The sequence below is a fragment of the Arachis ipaensis genome, chromosome B03 (assembly GCF_000816755.2).
Source record: "Arachis ipaensis cultivar K30076 chromosome B03, Araip1.1, whole genome shotgun sequence".
In the NCBI taxonomy this organism is placed as follows: domain Eukaryota; kingdom Viridiplantae; phylum Streptophyta; class Magnoliopsida; order Fabales; family Fabaceae; genus Arachis; species Arachis ipaensis.
This window is the reverse complement of record NC_029787.2, coordinates 124,670,762-124,686,889: the sequence shown is the minus strand read 5'-3', so window position 1 is coordinate 124,686,889 and position 16,128 is coordinate 124,670,762. Positions and strand designations below refer to the sequence as shown.

Sequence of the window (16,128 nt, the reverse complement as noted above, 5' to 3'; positions counted from 1 at the left end):
GTTATTGTTGATTTTTTAAGATAATAGTAAGACTTGTTATATTCTTTTTAATTATTTTATAATCCACACACCTAGTAAAACGAACCTTCGATATATCCATTATTCACATTGTTTAGTATTTTTATTGTTTATCTATACTTTTTCTTTACAAAAATATAAATCCAATTCAATTCAAATCACTTAAAATTGGATTAGATTGTCTAAAAAGAATTATTTAATCTAAATCGCATCACAAATAAAATTAATGTTTGAGTTAGATAAATTTTTGAGGAATGCTAGGGGGCAGCAATTTTGGTATTTTGTAACCATCAATTGGCCATCAATAGTGTTTTTAATGGTGTGAAATTACATCTAATGGTGGAAGATCACTCACTTTTGTTTTGATGGTTAAGAGCTGGCCAAAAAACACAAAAATTGCTGCCTCATAGACTTTTCCTTAATTTTTTACACAAAACCGATTTAAATCGGATCGGGAACATCCCTGCCGCTAACAATTTTGAGTTTTGGCTTATCTTGTAGCCAGCACACGTTGTCTTGGCCTCATGGATAAAATATATAACGAAGATTTTTTTTTTCCTTATTTTTCAAGAATGTAACCAAGATTCCAAACATATACATTGTATATGTAAGCAAATCACAGACATAATGAACGAGTGAGGCTCCCATTATTATTGTAACGAGGGAAATAAATAAACGATAAGCACATTCCAATTAACACAAGTAGTATTCATCAGTATGGTTACTCTACAAGGCGAGGCTTCTGATCCTGCCAACCAAAATTGGTTGCCTTGTGCCAATGTTACAATCACAAACCCTCTCATCACAGACTCATCCAACCTTATTCTTCGCCTTGAAATGTTAGCTTCTTGCCTTTTTTATATAGAATTTTCAAGAACATGTTTTAATTATGTGATGTACTATTGTGAATTAACAGGGGTGACCCAAAATTGTTTGTACCCTATTGGAAGATGATGAGTGACAAGTGCAGCGTGGTGATTGAAGGGTGGAAGTTCATGAGCCATGAGAGTGACGCCAGCAATGTGTGCCAATACTTGTTACCGGAACTGGGAGACGCCATTAAAAGGATACACAGTTTGGTTCATAACGCTGCCATTCAAGATAAGCACATCATCGTGGGAACCGGTTCCACCCAGCTTTTCCATGCTGCATGGTTTGCCCTCTCCTCTTCGGATTCCGTTCGCCCCATTAACATCGTTAGCGCTGCTCCCTTCTATTCGGTGAGCTTTTGTTCACTAATAATCCCTTGTACCCCAAAACGCTTCTCCATCAACTAAGTTTTATGGTTAATGAATTTGCAGCTTTACCTTGATGGGGTTAAAGCGCTGCGTTCAGGGCTGTACCAATGGGCAGGTGATGCTGCCACGTACGATAAAGATGAACCATATATTGAGATGGTGACCTCACAGAACAACCCTGTTGTGAGGTCTGCGTCTCAAGGGAAGCTGATTCACGATTTTGCATATTATTGGCCCCAATACACTCCCATTACTCACCATGCTGATCATGATCTTATGCTCTTCACATTCTCCAAATGCACTGGCCATGCTGGTTCACGTATTGGGTCAGCACTCGGCAGCACCACCTTTTTCATTATAAAGTCTAAACGATTGTATGTGTTTATTTATATGCCTACATTAATAATTGATTTTTTTTTTCTTTTTTGGGGGGGCTCTGAAGGTGGGCTATTGTGAAGGACATTGAAGTGGCCAAGAAGATGGTACACTTCATTCAAGTAAGCACCATTGGTGTGTCAAAAGAATCTCAAATTCGAGCAGCTAAGATACTAGGAGTGGTATGTGATAGTTACCAAAGTTTGGGACCCAAAGAATCTGAACACTTCTTTGATTATGGTAAACGCCTCCTGAGGGAAAGGTGGGATAGAATGAGGCAAGTAATTGGGCAATGTGAAGTCTTCACTGTGGCCAAACCCTCTAGTGCCTACTGTAACTTCACTAAGGAATCATTTGAAACAAACTCTGGTACGTTCTTCACTGCTTAGAGCTTTCTCCTTTTTCCTATTCAATTACTTATCCCTTAGTGCTTATACAATGATTATAATGTAAATATATTTGCTTTCCAATTCGTACAGCCTTTGCGTGGGTGAAATGCGAGGGAGGCATAGAAGATTGTGGAACATATCTGAAGAACTTGGGAATACTTGCGAGACCAGGGAGGTTATTCGGTGTCGGTCCGGAGTTTGCTAGGATTAGCATGTTGAGTACGAACGATGAGTTCGATGAGCTGTTGACTAGGTTGTTAAATGCTAGAAGGGAATATAATTAGATGAGTGGAAATGGTGGTTAATAAGATTTTAAAACATGGGCATGGATCCATTAAATAAGAATAAGATCATGTTTATATCTTTATCATTGTCTGCGAATGTAATACCCCTTTCAATAAAGTGGACGTGAAGATAGACATTGTCTTGTTACTGTTAATTTTGAGCATTTAAGGATCCAAATCCAAATATATTGATTGACATTATTTTTCGTCTTGACAAAGGAAATACAAACGCAACAGGGTACAGACATTCAATAATTGATGCTGAGCACACTTTGACGCAGCTCTACACGAATAGGACTCAAATCAAACTGCAACGCCGTCTTTTGATCCGAAAAAAAAATTTAATCAATAAAAAATTGTACACCCACGGGCTGGCCAATCATTTTCCTTTCTGTAACTGGTCTCTACAAGTCATTTACTTGGTGGTAATACAAAATCCGGCCAAAATAACCCCTCAAAAATGTAAACCAAATTACAATTTGATGACAGAAAAAAAATTGGAAAGATTGTGAATACAGAGATGCAAATTAAAAAAAAAAAAAAATTCTCAATCGAAAATGGGTTGACCAAAAGACTATTCTGGCTTAACCCTTGGGAATTCATGATTTTCAGTTGACAAGAACTTACTAGACAATGAGCAACTTATATGCTGCCAGAACAGCTATCATCAACAGAAAGATGGTTCACCAAATAAATTCTAATTACTCTTAATACTCTTTCCTCAATCCACCAGTTTGAAGCCATTAATCATTGAATGATACAATTATTTGGTGAATTTCAAACACCAAATGGGGAAACCGGATCTCATATAAGCCTCAATTCATACTCGCCCGCCATTGTTATGTATCTCACCCATGGAAGAGCCTGGTACCCGCTTTTCTCAATTATCTTCAAATATCTTACCTACAAACCAAAATATTTACATGTCAATTACTTCCTCGATCAAAATAATCAAAGCTTCAGTTAACTTTAAAAGAACATAAATGAAAAAAGAAAAGATGTCAAAAACAGATGAAGCTGATGCTGATTTTACTTCTAGCAGACATAATCTAAAGCACTTCAAATAAACTCCAGCACAAAATCATTAAGAATGAAAAATGTATAAAATTGTATTAGTTTATGGTTCTGTTAAAAATCCTTATTTTCGTTCCTAATTATTTACTAATCCAATATCATAGATGAACCCTTCTCATGACCTAAATATCAGCTCAATTATGAAAACAAAACAAATTATAATAAATTCATGCAGCTCAAAAATCACCCCTCATGTCAGAATGATACAAGAGAGATAAGTTCAAGCAGTAAACTAAAAGGGCAAATAGAGAGAACAGGTTGAAATATTCATCCACCAATTCTAAAATAATGAAAACTGGTGTAACTAACTAATAAAAATCAGGATATAAGAAAAATCTTCTGGATATGTAGCATTACCTGTATCCCTGAAACAGTAAAGTATGGTATCTCAAATTTTACACGTATAGGAGCTTTTCGCTCAGGAGTTGCTTCCTCGTCTGTTATACTGGGAAGACGGAACTCTGCTCTTAACATGTACTCCTGAATGTATCAAACAACAGAACCAAATCCATTAATCACAATCCAATTAAGGTTCCAATTTAATGCCATTTCCAAGTGGTTTATACCTTGCCCCCAGGAAACGATCTTATTTTCCAAATTAATGCATCTTTTTCGGGTGCATAGGATGCAGATCCCATTGACGTTCGAACATTTGGATTGGTTGCATCAGCAGGTACAGGCAGCTCAATCTCTACATTTGTGGCAGTGCTGAAAAAATTGGATTCTATGAGTGCTTGTGGAAGTAAAGAAATTTATCGTGATCTTAAATCTAGAGCAAAGTAGCAAATTATCTCATGTTACATAAATTTAAGATCAGTGGATCTCCCATCTTCTATCGAAAAAAAGAGAAGCAGGAGGAGTAAGACGATCAAATAATATCAGTACCTACGTTCCTTAAATTGACTCCTAGCTTTTACCATAATCTCAATCCGGCTTTTTGAATGCCTTTCAACTTGTGCTTCCACCCAAATTAAGGGTTTAACCTGAAACCAAGTATGTTAGCATCAACTGAGACTTCAAAATTCATTTCATGCATGTATGTCTACCCATCAAACATAAATTACATATTTAAAGAAGAAGAACCTGTGTACTGAGTCTATATGTCATCAAATCAAATGATCCATCAGGTGGTATAAAGGATATTGTTCTATCATTTTCAAATCGAGCCAAACGAACACACCTGCATCAAATGCCAGCATATCATTTTAAAAGAACCATAAGAAGATAGAAACATGTTTGCACAAAGTCTATAGAAATCTGCATCATAAAAGACTGATCAGTTTATCTAGCCAAAAGAATTAAGAACACATACTGATGAAATTTGATATCTTCCAAGTCAATCGCTTTTCCCTTGGTTGCTCTACCTTGTGCCTCTAATAATACTCTATCATTTAAACCAAGTTTGCACTCCGGCATACCACTGTATTAAATAAGCAAAAAATTGAGTTCTCAGATAAATATTCACGAAGAGGTATGGTTAGGTTAGGTATACAGAAACTTCAGTGTGTAAAGTCTCTCTTCGGAATCAATTGCAACTCTAAAAGTAGGATCCCATGAGTAAAGTTTTTGGATCAACATTAAAAATATCTACTGGTGTAAGGTTTAACACCTGCTCCTAAGAAAGCATTAAAAGTATTGTATGAATGAAGTAATCAAAGCATGGATAATTAGTAACAAAAGAAAACAACATACTTCAAATTGTTAACTGATTCAACCATTTGCTTTTCTCAAATTGTGGCTAGGCCATATTGCTAACGTATACCTACTTCACCAGTAACCAATCTTAATTAATATCTTCAGAGCCAAAAACAAACCTCAAATATGTTCTCATCTTCAGAGCCCCAACAACGTCAGATCTAATTATTTGTCCATTGCTATTGACAAGTATGTTAACACTCTCCACAACATCCAAGAAAACCTAAACAAATGAAAGAAATATAATAATAGTCATTGATGACTCAAATCACAAAATTACAATTCAAAATGATCCACATATAATATAGCTTTCATAACGCAACCTCATTCTTCTTGTAGTTTATTCCTTCACTGCGCCAAGACACAGCATTTGTTACAGCCATGGGGGGTCTCTGCGTAACTTCCATTCTATAAGCATCTGTTTTGATAAATTCGCTAAGAATCTTTGCCTCGGTATATTGTGGGTAACCAAAGTCCATAATTTCATCAAGTAATTCGTACTGCCAAGTAAACAATAAATCAGCAGTGTTGCTTATCTTCTTTATAACAAACGAAAAACCTAAACAAAAGAATGCAATTAACAAATTACTGAATCCAAAGCTACACTGGCACTTTACCACAACAACAAAGTTATCCCTAAGAGACTCCTCTTCCAATTCTTCAAAATAATGTTTAAACACCTGCCACAGAGACACGGATGATCCAAATCAATTACTAGAGCTTAAACTATATAAAACTCAATTTCTAAACCATGGCAATCCAAAATATTCAAAATCATAACTACGCAGTGACACTCACATCAACTACACGATGCAGGAAGAAAAGAAGGCTAGCGGCATTGCAGTTTTGCCTTGTTGCTGTCATGACGTAAACATTGCTATGTTGTACGAACATGTAGGTCACACCATTATCATACACAACTGGATCTTGAGACTGCGGATCCCCCTATACCACAATTTCCAAAAACAACAAATTAGGGGGCAAAAAACAAACTGAAAGCTGCAAATTCTCCATTACATCACCGCCTCAAGCAACATAAAACTTAGCCAAATCTTAACACTCAGATTAGCAACCGCATAACAGAAACAAAGGCTGAATCGAATAAATTCAAATTAAAAATAAATAACATTGGATTGTTGAAAAGAGGATCGATAAACAGGTCAAGATAATTGAGCTGCTACTTGTGAGCTAAATTTCTCGTTATGCAATTAGAAAGAGATAGTGATGAGAAGAAAGGGAAGGATTAAGTACCTCTTTCTCGATGAGCTTGGTGAAGAAGCGTTCGGCCTCGACGGCAGAGACGTCACCGCGGTAGTCGCGCCAAATGAGGACGCGGCCTTTGATGTCGAGCAGGAAGAGAGCAGAGGCTGCCCCTGCCATTGGTAGATCGGATCGGAATTAGGATCCGAATCAGAACCAGATCGGGATCTGGATCAGATCAAGAGTTCCGAAGAGGAGGAAGAAGAAGCGCTTAGGGTTCAGCGAGGCATGCTTGGAAGCTGAACCATAGAGAGAGAGAGAGAGAGAGAGAGAGAGAGAGATGAAGAGATGATTCCTTGTGTCTTGTGTTTGTGTGCAGTTACAGGTTGGAGCTTCGTCTTCGGGTTGATGTCTGTCTCTGTTTCTTGCAATGGATGGAGCTGAGGAACATGTTACCTTGGGTTGAAAATTGAAATGAATTGAAACTTGAAAGTGCTCTAGCCTATACGCATGGACCCCAACGACGCCGTCTTGAGACTAAAACTAGCTCATCAAATGAAAAATACAAAACGCCATGTCGTTTCCTTTTTATTTATTTATGACTAATATTTATTTATTTTTAATTAATTTGTAATTACTAATTAGTCCAATGAAAATAAAATATTGAGAAAAATTCCTTTCATGTTTTACTTGCATACTTGCATTCCAAGCTTCTCTAACTCTCTTGTCTCTTGATAGTTTATTGATTATCTTCTTTTAGATTTGTAGATAGTAATTCACAAGAGTCAATTATCTTTGATAGCATTTAGTAGAGACAGAGATTGAAAGACAGATACTGAGAGAGATAGAGATTTATTAGAGGCCGAAATTAAAATAAATCTCAGTATTCTATTTGGTTTGGTACAAAGTGGGAGATAGAAATTGAAACAATAATGAAGCTTTAATTTAATTTGTACAAAGGATAAAATTGAAATTAATTAATTGAAATGCGAGTATTTTAGGTATAAAATGTTATTAAAATTTCAATTTCCGTCTCTAAAAATTTCAGTCATCTGTGTCCCTACTTTTTGGAAGTACTAAAATACTGAAATTTTGGAAACAGAAACAGAAATTTTAGTACCAGTCTCTAAGCCAACAAACATGATACTGAGTCTTAGTCACTTGTCTCTGTCCTAGTATCTCAAAACAAACACTACCTTTATAGCCTAACATTGTAATTTGTGGTATTTTTTAAAATGGTAGAAAGTACACAAATTGGAGGATTTAATTTCTGTGCCTCAAAATTTTTAATTTTTTTTAATAGAAATCGGACCGTCCAATTTCTGTTCCTCTCACAAATCAGATAGTCTGATTTCTATACTTCTACAAATCGAACGGTCCAATTTCTATACTTCTAATAAATCAGACGGTCCGATTTTTACTTCTTTAATTAAACGGTTTCATATTTGATAATAACACCCTTAATAGTCCACATTTCAAAAAATACCATTGCCACTCCAATATCAAAAACAAAAAAGTGCCAAGAGTCAGAGAGTGTCATAGTGATACACATACTGATATCTGTATTTGTTTTTTGTTTAGCTATGAATATGTTCATCTGTTTCTTGTCATATAAAATCATTTGCTTATACATGTAAAGCATAATAAGATCAATAATTACAAGAGAAAGAGAGTGAGTTGTGTTGTGTTGTTCATCTTCCAGTAAAGACACCACTGAAGACTTGGCTGTTTCCACCAAGGGATGCTTCCCATTCTATGGAGTTCATCACTATCTGTGACAGTGCTCCAACCAAGTCCCTCATTTCAGGCCTTTCTACTGGATCTTCTTGCAAGCACCGACCTGCTATCTCTGCTACCTTCAACACGTATTCAATGGGATAGTTTGCTTCAAGGTTCTTATCTATCACATCTTCTAGACCATTCTCTGGCTCTGCATCTTGGAATATTTGATGTACCTGATGAAGAAAAAAAGCCTCATGCGTTTGAAATACTGCTAAATGATCATGTCAACATACACTTACAAGTGAAATAAGTGATTTCATTTTGGTGCCTTCTTCGTTCTTGTCCCGAAACAGTGCACGTTTCCCTGTTATCAGTTCTGCTAGAACCACTCCAAATGCAAACACATCGGTTTTGGGGGTCACCTGAAGCTCCTTCACAGATCTTAAACAACAAGGTTTGTTAAAACTTGAAATTGTATGCAACAAGACCCTAGTTATGGTTGAAAAGCAATTAGGCATGGCATCAAGCTTACTCGGGTGGAAGGTATCCTGGTGTTCCAACAAGCCTTGTTGCTATGAAATTTTCATCATTGCTTCTGTCCACCAGCATTGCAAGTCCAAAATCTGCTACCTGAATATCATATCATATCAAAGATCACATGTAACTTAAACAGTGACAACTATGAAGCACACAGAATATTATTTCTTGTGATGAGTTGTAACCTTAGCTCTGAGCTTCTCATCAATGAGAATATTGCTAGTCTTTATGTCGCGATGCACATATCGAGCTTTTGTATGATCATGTATGTATTCAATACCTCTTGCTGCATCGAGTGCAATCTGAACCCTTGCATTCCAAGAAAGAGGTTGGTGCCCTGCTCCATTACCAATTTACCATGCTTTAGATTTCTTCACACAATGCTTAATTTCATGTTGTACTACTTAAGGTAGTATAGTATTCATAGTATTTTTATAATAAGTACAATATGATCATTATGTAATGCTGCCAAGTCTTCTGTTATATGGCATTTTCAAACAAGTCTCTTATGCTTTATTATATCCCAACAAAGAGATCTTGGAGCCAAAATATACCTTGCTCTAATGGATCATGAATATGTTCACTGAGAGATCCATTTGAAACATACTCATACACCAAATAGAGGTGATCTTCTCCTCTGGCATATCCTAATAGCTCCACCTGCCACAGTTATTTACTTGTTTATATGTGTAACTAAAATTGGATGATTTTGCATGTCAGAGAACACTTGAGAGCTATTTGCTTACAATGTTGATATGATGGATCTTACACAAGGCCTTGAGTTCCGCATAGAATTCCTTAGTCTTATTAGACCTCATCTTTTTCACAGCAACCTCCTGCAAGGAAATTATAATTCTCCAAGTTAGCACATTGATTAATGTATTATTCTGGCCCATTGAAGAACTCAAGGTGGATTTGCATACCTTCTGCTCTAAGATTCCAAAATAAACACTCCCATACCCGCCAACTCCGATTTTTCGAGCTTCATCAAAGTTATTTGTAGCCTCTTCTATCTCCTCAAGACCATATATCACTGGCCTCTCTGATTCAATTTGCATTACATCTGCACCAATGTTTTAGTCTCCTTATTCGTGTTTGAACAATAAACCTTTTGTTTCCAAATGCACATGCTAAATTACCTCCCATATATTCTTTGTAAAGGGTGGAGTTATGCAAGGTAATATTTCTGTTGACAAATGATCTTTTAGAGACAACTGTGGAATCATTTCTGGTGATTTGATGGACTCTCCTTCTCCAAAGAATTATGAGAATGGTGATAATGATAACTGAAAGTAACAGCACTCCCACGACGATACCAACTATCATTGGCCAGTTCCGTTTCGTTTCTGCCAACAAGGAGGGGGAAATACAAAGAAAGACAGTGATCACTGTTAACATCAATGCATCCGAATTTTTTAGCTATGAGAAGCATTATCAGATGAAGTGGAAATAGATCAATAACAAAAGACTTGTCATTCATATTTCAAATTAGGAGGAGACAAAAAAATGTAAAAACTATTGTAACATCCGACCATGGCGCCTATAACGGCTGCAACTCCTTATTCTAGATGCAGTTCCAACAAGCTATAAGAAAATAAAGCTACTTCTTTGCTAACAACTAAAGTGTAAAACATTTATAAATATAACTCGTGCACAAGTTAACAAAAGAAATCATGGACCTAGCTAGGAGTTGAGTTTGATCTGAGACAACTTACTTTCTGGGGGTTGTGGAGGAACCCCATGAACCCCATTCAATTCCAAAGGAACAAAGAGCACCCAACCAATATCTATGAAACCAGGTTTCTGAGCTAGAATCTTGTTCATTCTCAGCAAGGCAGGCAGGGTAGCATTAAGCAAAAGGGAAATTGTTTCTGGTGTATCATTCTGCTGCACTGTATATGTGACAACCCTTTGACCCTCATCCTCGGAACACCCACATGGAATGTCTATTTCTAGATCTTTGCCTGGAATTAAACTTTGGGTGATCAGCATGGCTTGTCCACTGTAAACAGAAGCTGATATGTCCACAAAGATGTCCCCATGCTTCACATTTTTGTAGGTTGTATGATAGAAATACCCGCTGAGGTTTTGTGTGTTCTTGCAAGAACAAGGAACTGTTATGAGGTAATCTTGCCTTGTTCCATACTTAATAGGCTTGATTTGTGAAGAGTTAACAGAGTAATAAAATGCAATTTCTTCAAGGCTGTAATCATCATGAGTTATGTGGTAGAGTGAGGCAGTGCATGTATTGGCAGCCTCTACAGAGCAACTTAGCGGGTCCATGTATGTTGTTTTCATTGAAACACGAAATGCAGAGACTCTGATAGAAGATGAAGTTGCCAAAAGAGAGAAGAGAAGACAAAGAAGATTATTGAGAGAAGAAGACATGGTTGTTTAACTTTGTTTGTGATCATTGAGTGAAATCATTATGAACACAACATCCTTAGGTTCCTAGAATGATGTAATCCGTGACCCTTTGTCTTATAGTTTTGAAATTTATTTCAAACTCAGCATTAGTCAGCGATAACAATAACGATTAGAATAGAGTAGAGTCAACCATTTTGTTATTCCAGAAGTGTGTAGAGTTAGGATTAGGAGTATGTCACCCTGGAATTTGCAAAGTACTGCTCGATGTTTACAATTCTAAGCCGGCATAGATAGTGCCAACAAGTGTCATGATACCATGGCCACAACGGCAGTTTTATTTTTACTTTTATCTTTTCCATGCAAGTTGCTTGATTCTTTTTCCATTAATTAGTGCCACCTGAATCTTGATTTTGTGTTTACATGAAAAACTGCTTAACTAAGTTCAATTTAAGGAACAATTTCATCATCCTAGATTGATGATGTTACTATACAATTAATATGAAGAAAGGTTCTCATTTTGTAAAGTTTTGAGTCTGAGTATATCCAATTATGTGACTCTTAAACAGTTAACACCAACCTCCCCAATCTTTGGATAACTTTGTTGTTAAACGCGTCATTAATATAGGTTAACCATTGGCATTGTCATTTGATTTGATTGCTCTCTTAAAGATGTTTACAATTTTGTCAACTCCAACTAAGAGAAGTCTTTTTTTTTTATTTCAATATTTTAGGATCTTTTTCATCTACTTCAGAATCTTCTGGAGTGTTTTCTTTTTTCAAGAATTGTCTTCCCTCTAATCCTCCCAAATACAACTCGTGCCATCACTACACTCAACTCTTTAGCAATAATAATATCTTGAAATCTACAATAGAATAAGTTGAGGTTTCTACAATAGAATACATTGGTGTGATTTTTTTTTTGTTCTTTTAAATAATGAATTGTCATTTTTTTTTTTGTGTTTCTACCGTATTTCCCAATCCAACAGGTCAATGACTAATCCGTCACGAATTAGAGTTCTATTTAAGAGTTTGCTGGTGGCTTATTGAGTTGCTGCATACACAAGGATAGATTCGAATCCCGACATTTATTTATGCGGACCAGTGAATTAACTACTAAACTAACCTAATTTGGTTGATGATGTCATATCTTGTGCAATGCTTCAAGTGCATATAAGCTGGGAGCAAGTTGTTAGGTTCCCTTGACTTTGTTTACCTCGCCGGCTTCGAGTGATGCATGCTTCTTTCAAGAGACAGCTGACGAGTGTTGCAAAACCTTGTATCCATGCCAGGAAGCAACAAGTCAGACAATCTTAATTTCGAACACTCCGTTGACCTTTTGCAGCTTTTATTTTTAATCGGGTACTTAACTACTTATTAAGAATATTACAAAGAGTAATGCCAGAGAACCAATAATCCTATAGCAGTTCGTTTCAGTTCATATTACAGTAAGTTATTAAATAAATTTAGTATGAAATTCATTAAAAATAAATTTAGTTCAATTTCGGATATTCTTATTTTAAATTCTCAAATAATTATAGAATAATAAAAAATTTATAAAAAAAACTAAAGGATTCAATCTCAAATTGGTTAAAATCAATTTGAGCGTTCACTTGGATTTGTTGTTATAACAAAGGAGAATGTAGACAAACAATTTAAAATATTCATGGGAGGATCCTGCCCCTCACTGTTAATTCGTCCTACATGACAAGAAAGGGTTCGTTTTTTCTGTTAGCTGTTATAGTTTGTTTTGCTGAGTGAATTTGCGCGTCAGACAAAGTCTAATTATTATTGAAAGCCGGAAATGACGTTTTTACTTTTTTTAGTCCTTAGCTTTAAGTTGACTTGAGTATATCTACTTCTTTTTAAGTAAATAAATGATTAATTTAATCTATAAATTTCAAAGGATATTAATTTATTTCCTAATATATTTCATAAGTCATAATCTTTACAATTATATTATACTCCTGATCATTTTAAGAGACATAAATGATTTGCAAATTACAACTTCAGACTAAATTGATAATTTTAAGGACTAAAATAAAAACTATTTACAATTTCAAAGAACAAACTAGAACTTCACCCCTTTTTTAATGCTAATATAGAAGAATCACTTTGAGTAAAGTGCAAAAGGCCAGAAAGTTATAAGCAAATTTGATTGGGTTAAAAAATAAAAGAAAAAGAAAATGGTCAATCCCGTTATTGATTTCTAGTTTTGCTTCGAATTTTCTGACATCACCTCTTTAGCTGTGACTTCCTAAACAGAAATCACATTATATGATTTATTTGTATATCTATAAGCTGATCTTACATTGCCTGCTTCCTGGCATTGCTATTTACTGAACAGCAGAGGAAGCTAACGAGAAATTTAACCTTGACTCAGTAAGTTAGTCTGTGCTTTGGTGTTAAATGAGAAAGGACATACAAAGCCACAGTACATTTGGGGAAATTGTGATAGACGTCACCATGCTTCGGCAGCCAGCAGGATATGCTAAGCTGCTCAGAGTGTTGTTCTCAATGCCCCTCGGAAAACTACGGCAACGACAGATCACCCCCCAATTCGTCGATAACTTTCTCCACTTTAACCAACATATCTAGTAACATGAACATGTAACATAAGTATTGTGGGAAAATGTTAGCAGATCTTGCAATATTAACAAAAGAATGCATTCCGCACAAGTCAGTTCAAGTTCAGACCACTAATTCCCCCTGATGTTGAGGTGCACAGAAACGGTGCAGAAATATCCAAATTCAGCCCAAAGAATAATAAGAAGCGTTCAGGGTTTTCCACTCATGTTTTAAAATAGGAGTGGAGATAAAAATGACAAGACAAATTAAATAAACAGAAATGACACATCATAATGAACGAATGAAACAGAAATAACCATTAAGTAATCCTAACAGATATAAGTGAGAAGGACAGATTGTTACCTTGGAAGGAAGAGTCTTCCATGTACCTCTACATCAAAGGAAAATAAATAACATAAAACACGGTCAGCAGAGAAAATGTGTTTCCAAATTATTGTCCTTATACAGCATATTATTAATAGAAGCACCATGAATAAGGTGATCAAAAGCATAATCCAACTTTCTTAGCTAAAATTCAAGATATGTACCACGATTTGGGACTTCAGTTCAATTTCCTGGGAAGCAATTGGTTGAGCTGCAAGACATGATTTTGTTCAAATGAAAAAGTTTATGGTATGAAACTGGAACACGTATTATGTAAAAAAAAAAAAAAAGTTCACCCACTATGGTTGATCTCAGAGCAATCCATCAGAAGTGTGGTAAAACTGGGTGGCAAAGCTGGGAGGATTCCTGCAATGCTGAAACCAGGTGGTGCTTCCATTTCTTGGGTGCCTGAAGGCTGCTTTTCTTCGGTTTTAATACTTCGTGGCATTTGTGGTTTGTAAGTGTCAACGGGAGTCATAAAGCTGGCCTCCTCGCTGGGTCTACAGTCACAGGAAGGCTCAATATATAGTCTCCACCCTCCGTCACAATTTAGTCAAGGTTTAATTAGTCTGTTGGTCTCTATAGTTTCATCAAGTTTCATCAAATTTTTAATTAGATTCCTATATTTTTTTTCCTTTCAATTGGGTCTCTACACTGCTTTAATTTTATAATTAAGTCCTTTCTAGTGTAAAATATATTAGAGTTAACTGAATATTTTTTCACAAATTGAGGATATTTATAATTAAAAACTTAATTAAATCTTTGACCGCATGTATTTTGGTAAAAATATTATGTTAATTTTAATATTTTTAACATGAAAAAGATCTAATTACAAAATTAAAAGCAGTGTAAAAACTCAATTGAAAAAAAAATATAGGTACCTAATTAAAAATTTGGTGAAACTATAGACACCAACAAAGTAATTAAACCTTTAGTCAACTCATACTTCAAATAGCTCATGAGAAAAATATATTATTCCTATGGCCACAATTGAAGGGAAAAGACGAAAGAACAAAGGATGTCCATGAAAATATGAACAGTGGAGTGAAAGGTTATGTACTAACTGTTAAACACAATGATAATTGTCACGTCCTCACATTCCTCCCAATATAGCCCAATTACACAAAACTCCTTTATACCTGTGGCAGTGCTTGTTTGAGGAGACGAACTCTGACTGTGATGAAATTTCAGATCCAAAGTCAGTATTTAAGGGTTCTGGATCCTTCTCATCTTTCAGGAGCCCCTGGAAGGGAACATAATCAAGAGTTGACAATCAGTACTATGGTTTCTAGAGTCCAGCCCCTGGTTCCATGTGGGTGAATGGAGATTATTATATTACGATAAGCAACGGTAGAAGTCACCTTCAAAATATTTACAAATGACTGTGCTTCATATAGTGATGGAAACCGCAAAGCAAACTTTTGAATCTGACAAATAAAATAAAAAGTAAGTGTAAAGCTCGTAACAACTCGTATAACTCTCTGATGACCGAAAATTGAGAAAAACAAGCATGGCCGAAAATAATAGCTATGTGTGCTCTGAGATTCAGTTGGTAAAATAAACTAACAATACTGTCACGCCCTGCAAACCCCCAGAATCAACTGTGTATGATGTTACAGATTACAACAGAACAATAATATTATGGAGATCGGAGAGTGACCAGCGAGAAAAAAGTAAACCTATCAGTCTATCACAATATAAAGTTATAGTATCACAATACCAAAATACACAGCATCGAGAACAAAAATCTTACCTCGCCTACGGAATCTCTGAAGCTCACAAGCACAGTTCTGATTCCCCTAGCTGGAAATCCAGAGACGCATGACACCTGAGGCCACGAGAAATGCAGTTTCGAAACGTAGTGCTCTTCCTGCCACAAAAACCACACAACACTGATCAGAATCTAAAAATTCGAAAACTCCATTCTCATCCACTAAAATGGCTTTCGATTGAAGCGTAATCACAAGCAATTCTTGTCAGATAAAAAAGATGCGAATAAAAGAAATACGATCTGAAAAGAACTCCGAATTAAAAGGAAAAAACTGAAGCGAGAAAAGATAAATCGCCGGAAGTAACAAATTAAGCAAGCTAACGAGTAATCGAAAGGTGCAGAATGCAGTAAAAGTGAAAGAAAGGACTGACGAGGAGGCTGGCATTGAATGAGACGGTGAGGATGACGTCGCGGTGGGAGAGGTCGGGGAGAAGGCGGAGGAATGCGACGGAAGGGGAGGAAATCCAGTTGCCGCGGGGAGAACGGCTTCGGAGGCGAGGGAGGCGAGG

The 16,128-nt window shown here is 36.1% G+C and overlaps 4 protein-coding genes across 4 annotated transcripts; 1 reads left to right on the top strand and 3 right to left on the bottom strand.

The window, feature by feature from the left end:
- On the top strand, positions 689–2,848 carry LOC107633787 (tryptophan aminotransferase-related protein 1). Its single transcript, XM_016337389.2, has 5 exons — positions 689–857; positions 935–1,238; positions 1,320–1,582; positions 1,699–2,000; positions 2,111–2,848. Exons 1-5 carry the CDS (start codon positions 736–738, stop codon positions 2,302–2,304), a joined length of 1,185 nt encoding a protein of 394 aa, XP_016192875.1. The 5' UTR covers positions 689–735; the 3' UTR covers positions 2,305–2,848.
- On the bottom strand, positions 2,677–6,773 carry LOC107631351 (AP-1 complex subunit mu-2). The gene is made up of 11 exons (XM_016334779.2): positions 6,325–6,773; positions 5,872–6,018; positions 5,691–5,753; positions 5,397–5,573; positions 5,193–5,296; positions 4,691–4,798; positions 4,462–4,558; positions 4,264–4,361; positions 3,945–4,086; positions 3,736–3,858; positions 2,677–3,207 (listed from the first exon to the last, which is right to left on the bottom strand). The coding sequence occupies exons 1-11, from the start codon at positions 6,451–6,453 to the stop codon at positions 3,109–3,111; spliced, it is 1,287 nt and encodes a 428-aa protein (XP_016190265.1). The 5' UTR covers positions 6,454–6,773; the 3' UTR covers positions 2,677–3,108.
- Positions 7,860–11,028, bottom strand: LOC107633788 (lysM domain receptor-like kinase 3). Its single transcript, XM_016337390.2, has 9 exons — positions 10,248–11,028; positions 9,672–9,878; positions 9,456–9,595; positions 9,279–9,368; positions 9,087–9,192; positions 8,718–8,869; positions 8,528–8,625; positions 8,295–8,436; positions 7,860–8,228 (listed from the first exon to the last, which is right to left on the bottom strand). Exons 1-9 carry the CDS (start codon positions 10,918–10,920, stop codon positions 7,965–7,967), a joined length of 1,872 nt encoding a protein of 623 aa, XP_016192876.1. The 5' UTR covers positions 10,921–11,028; the 3' UTR covers positions 7,860–7,964.
- On the bottom strand, positions 12,880–16,119 carry LOC107634702 (protein POOR HOMOLOGOUS SYNAPSIS 1; the record flags this gene model as incomplete). Its single annotated transcript, XM_016338129.2, is given in 8 exon segments — positions 12,880–13,490; positions 13,828–13,855; positions 14,013–14,059; positions 14,149–14,348; positions 14,988–15,091; positions 15,210–15,275; positions 15,602–15,718; positions 15,991–16,119. Coding segments are annotated over 8 exon segments (753 nt in total), but the record flags the coding sequence as incomplete, so codon positions are not given.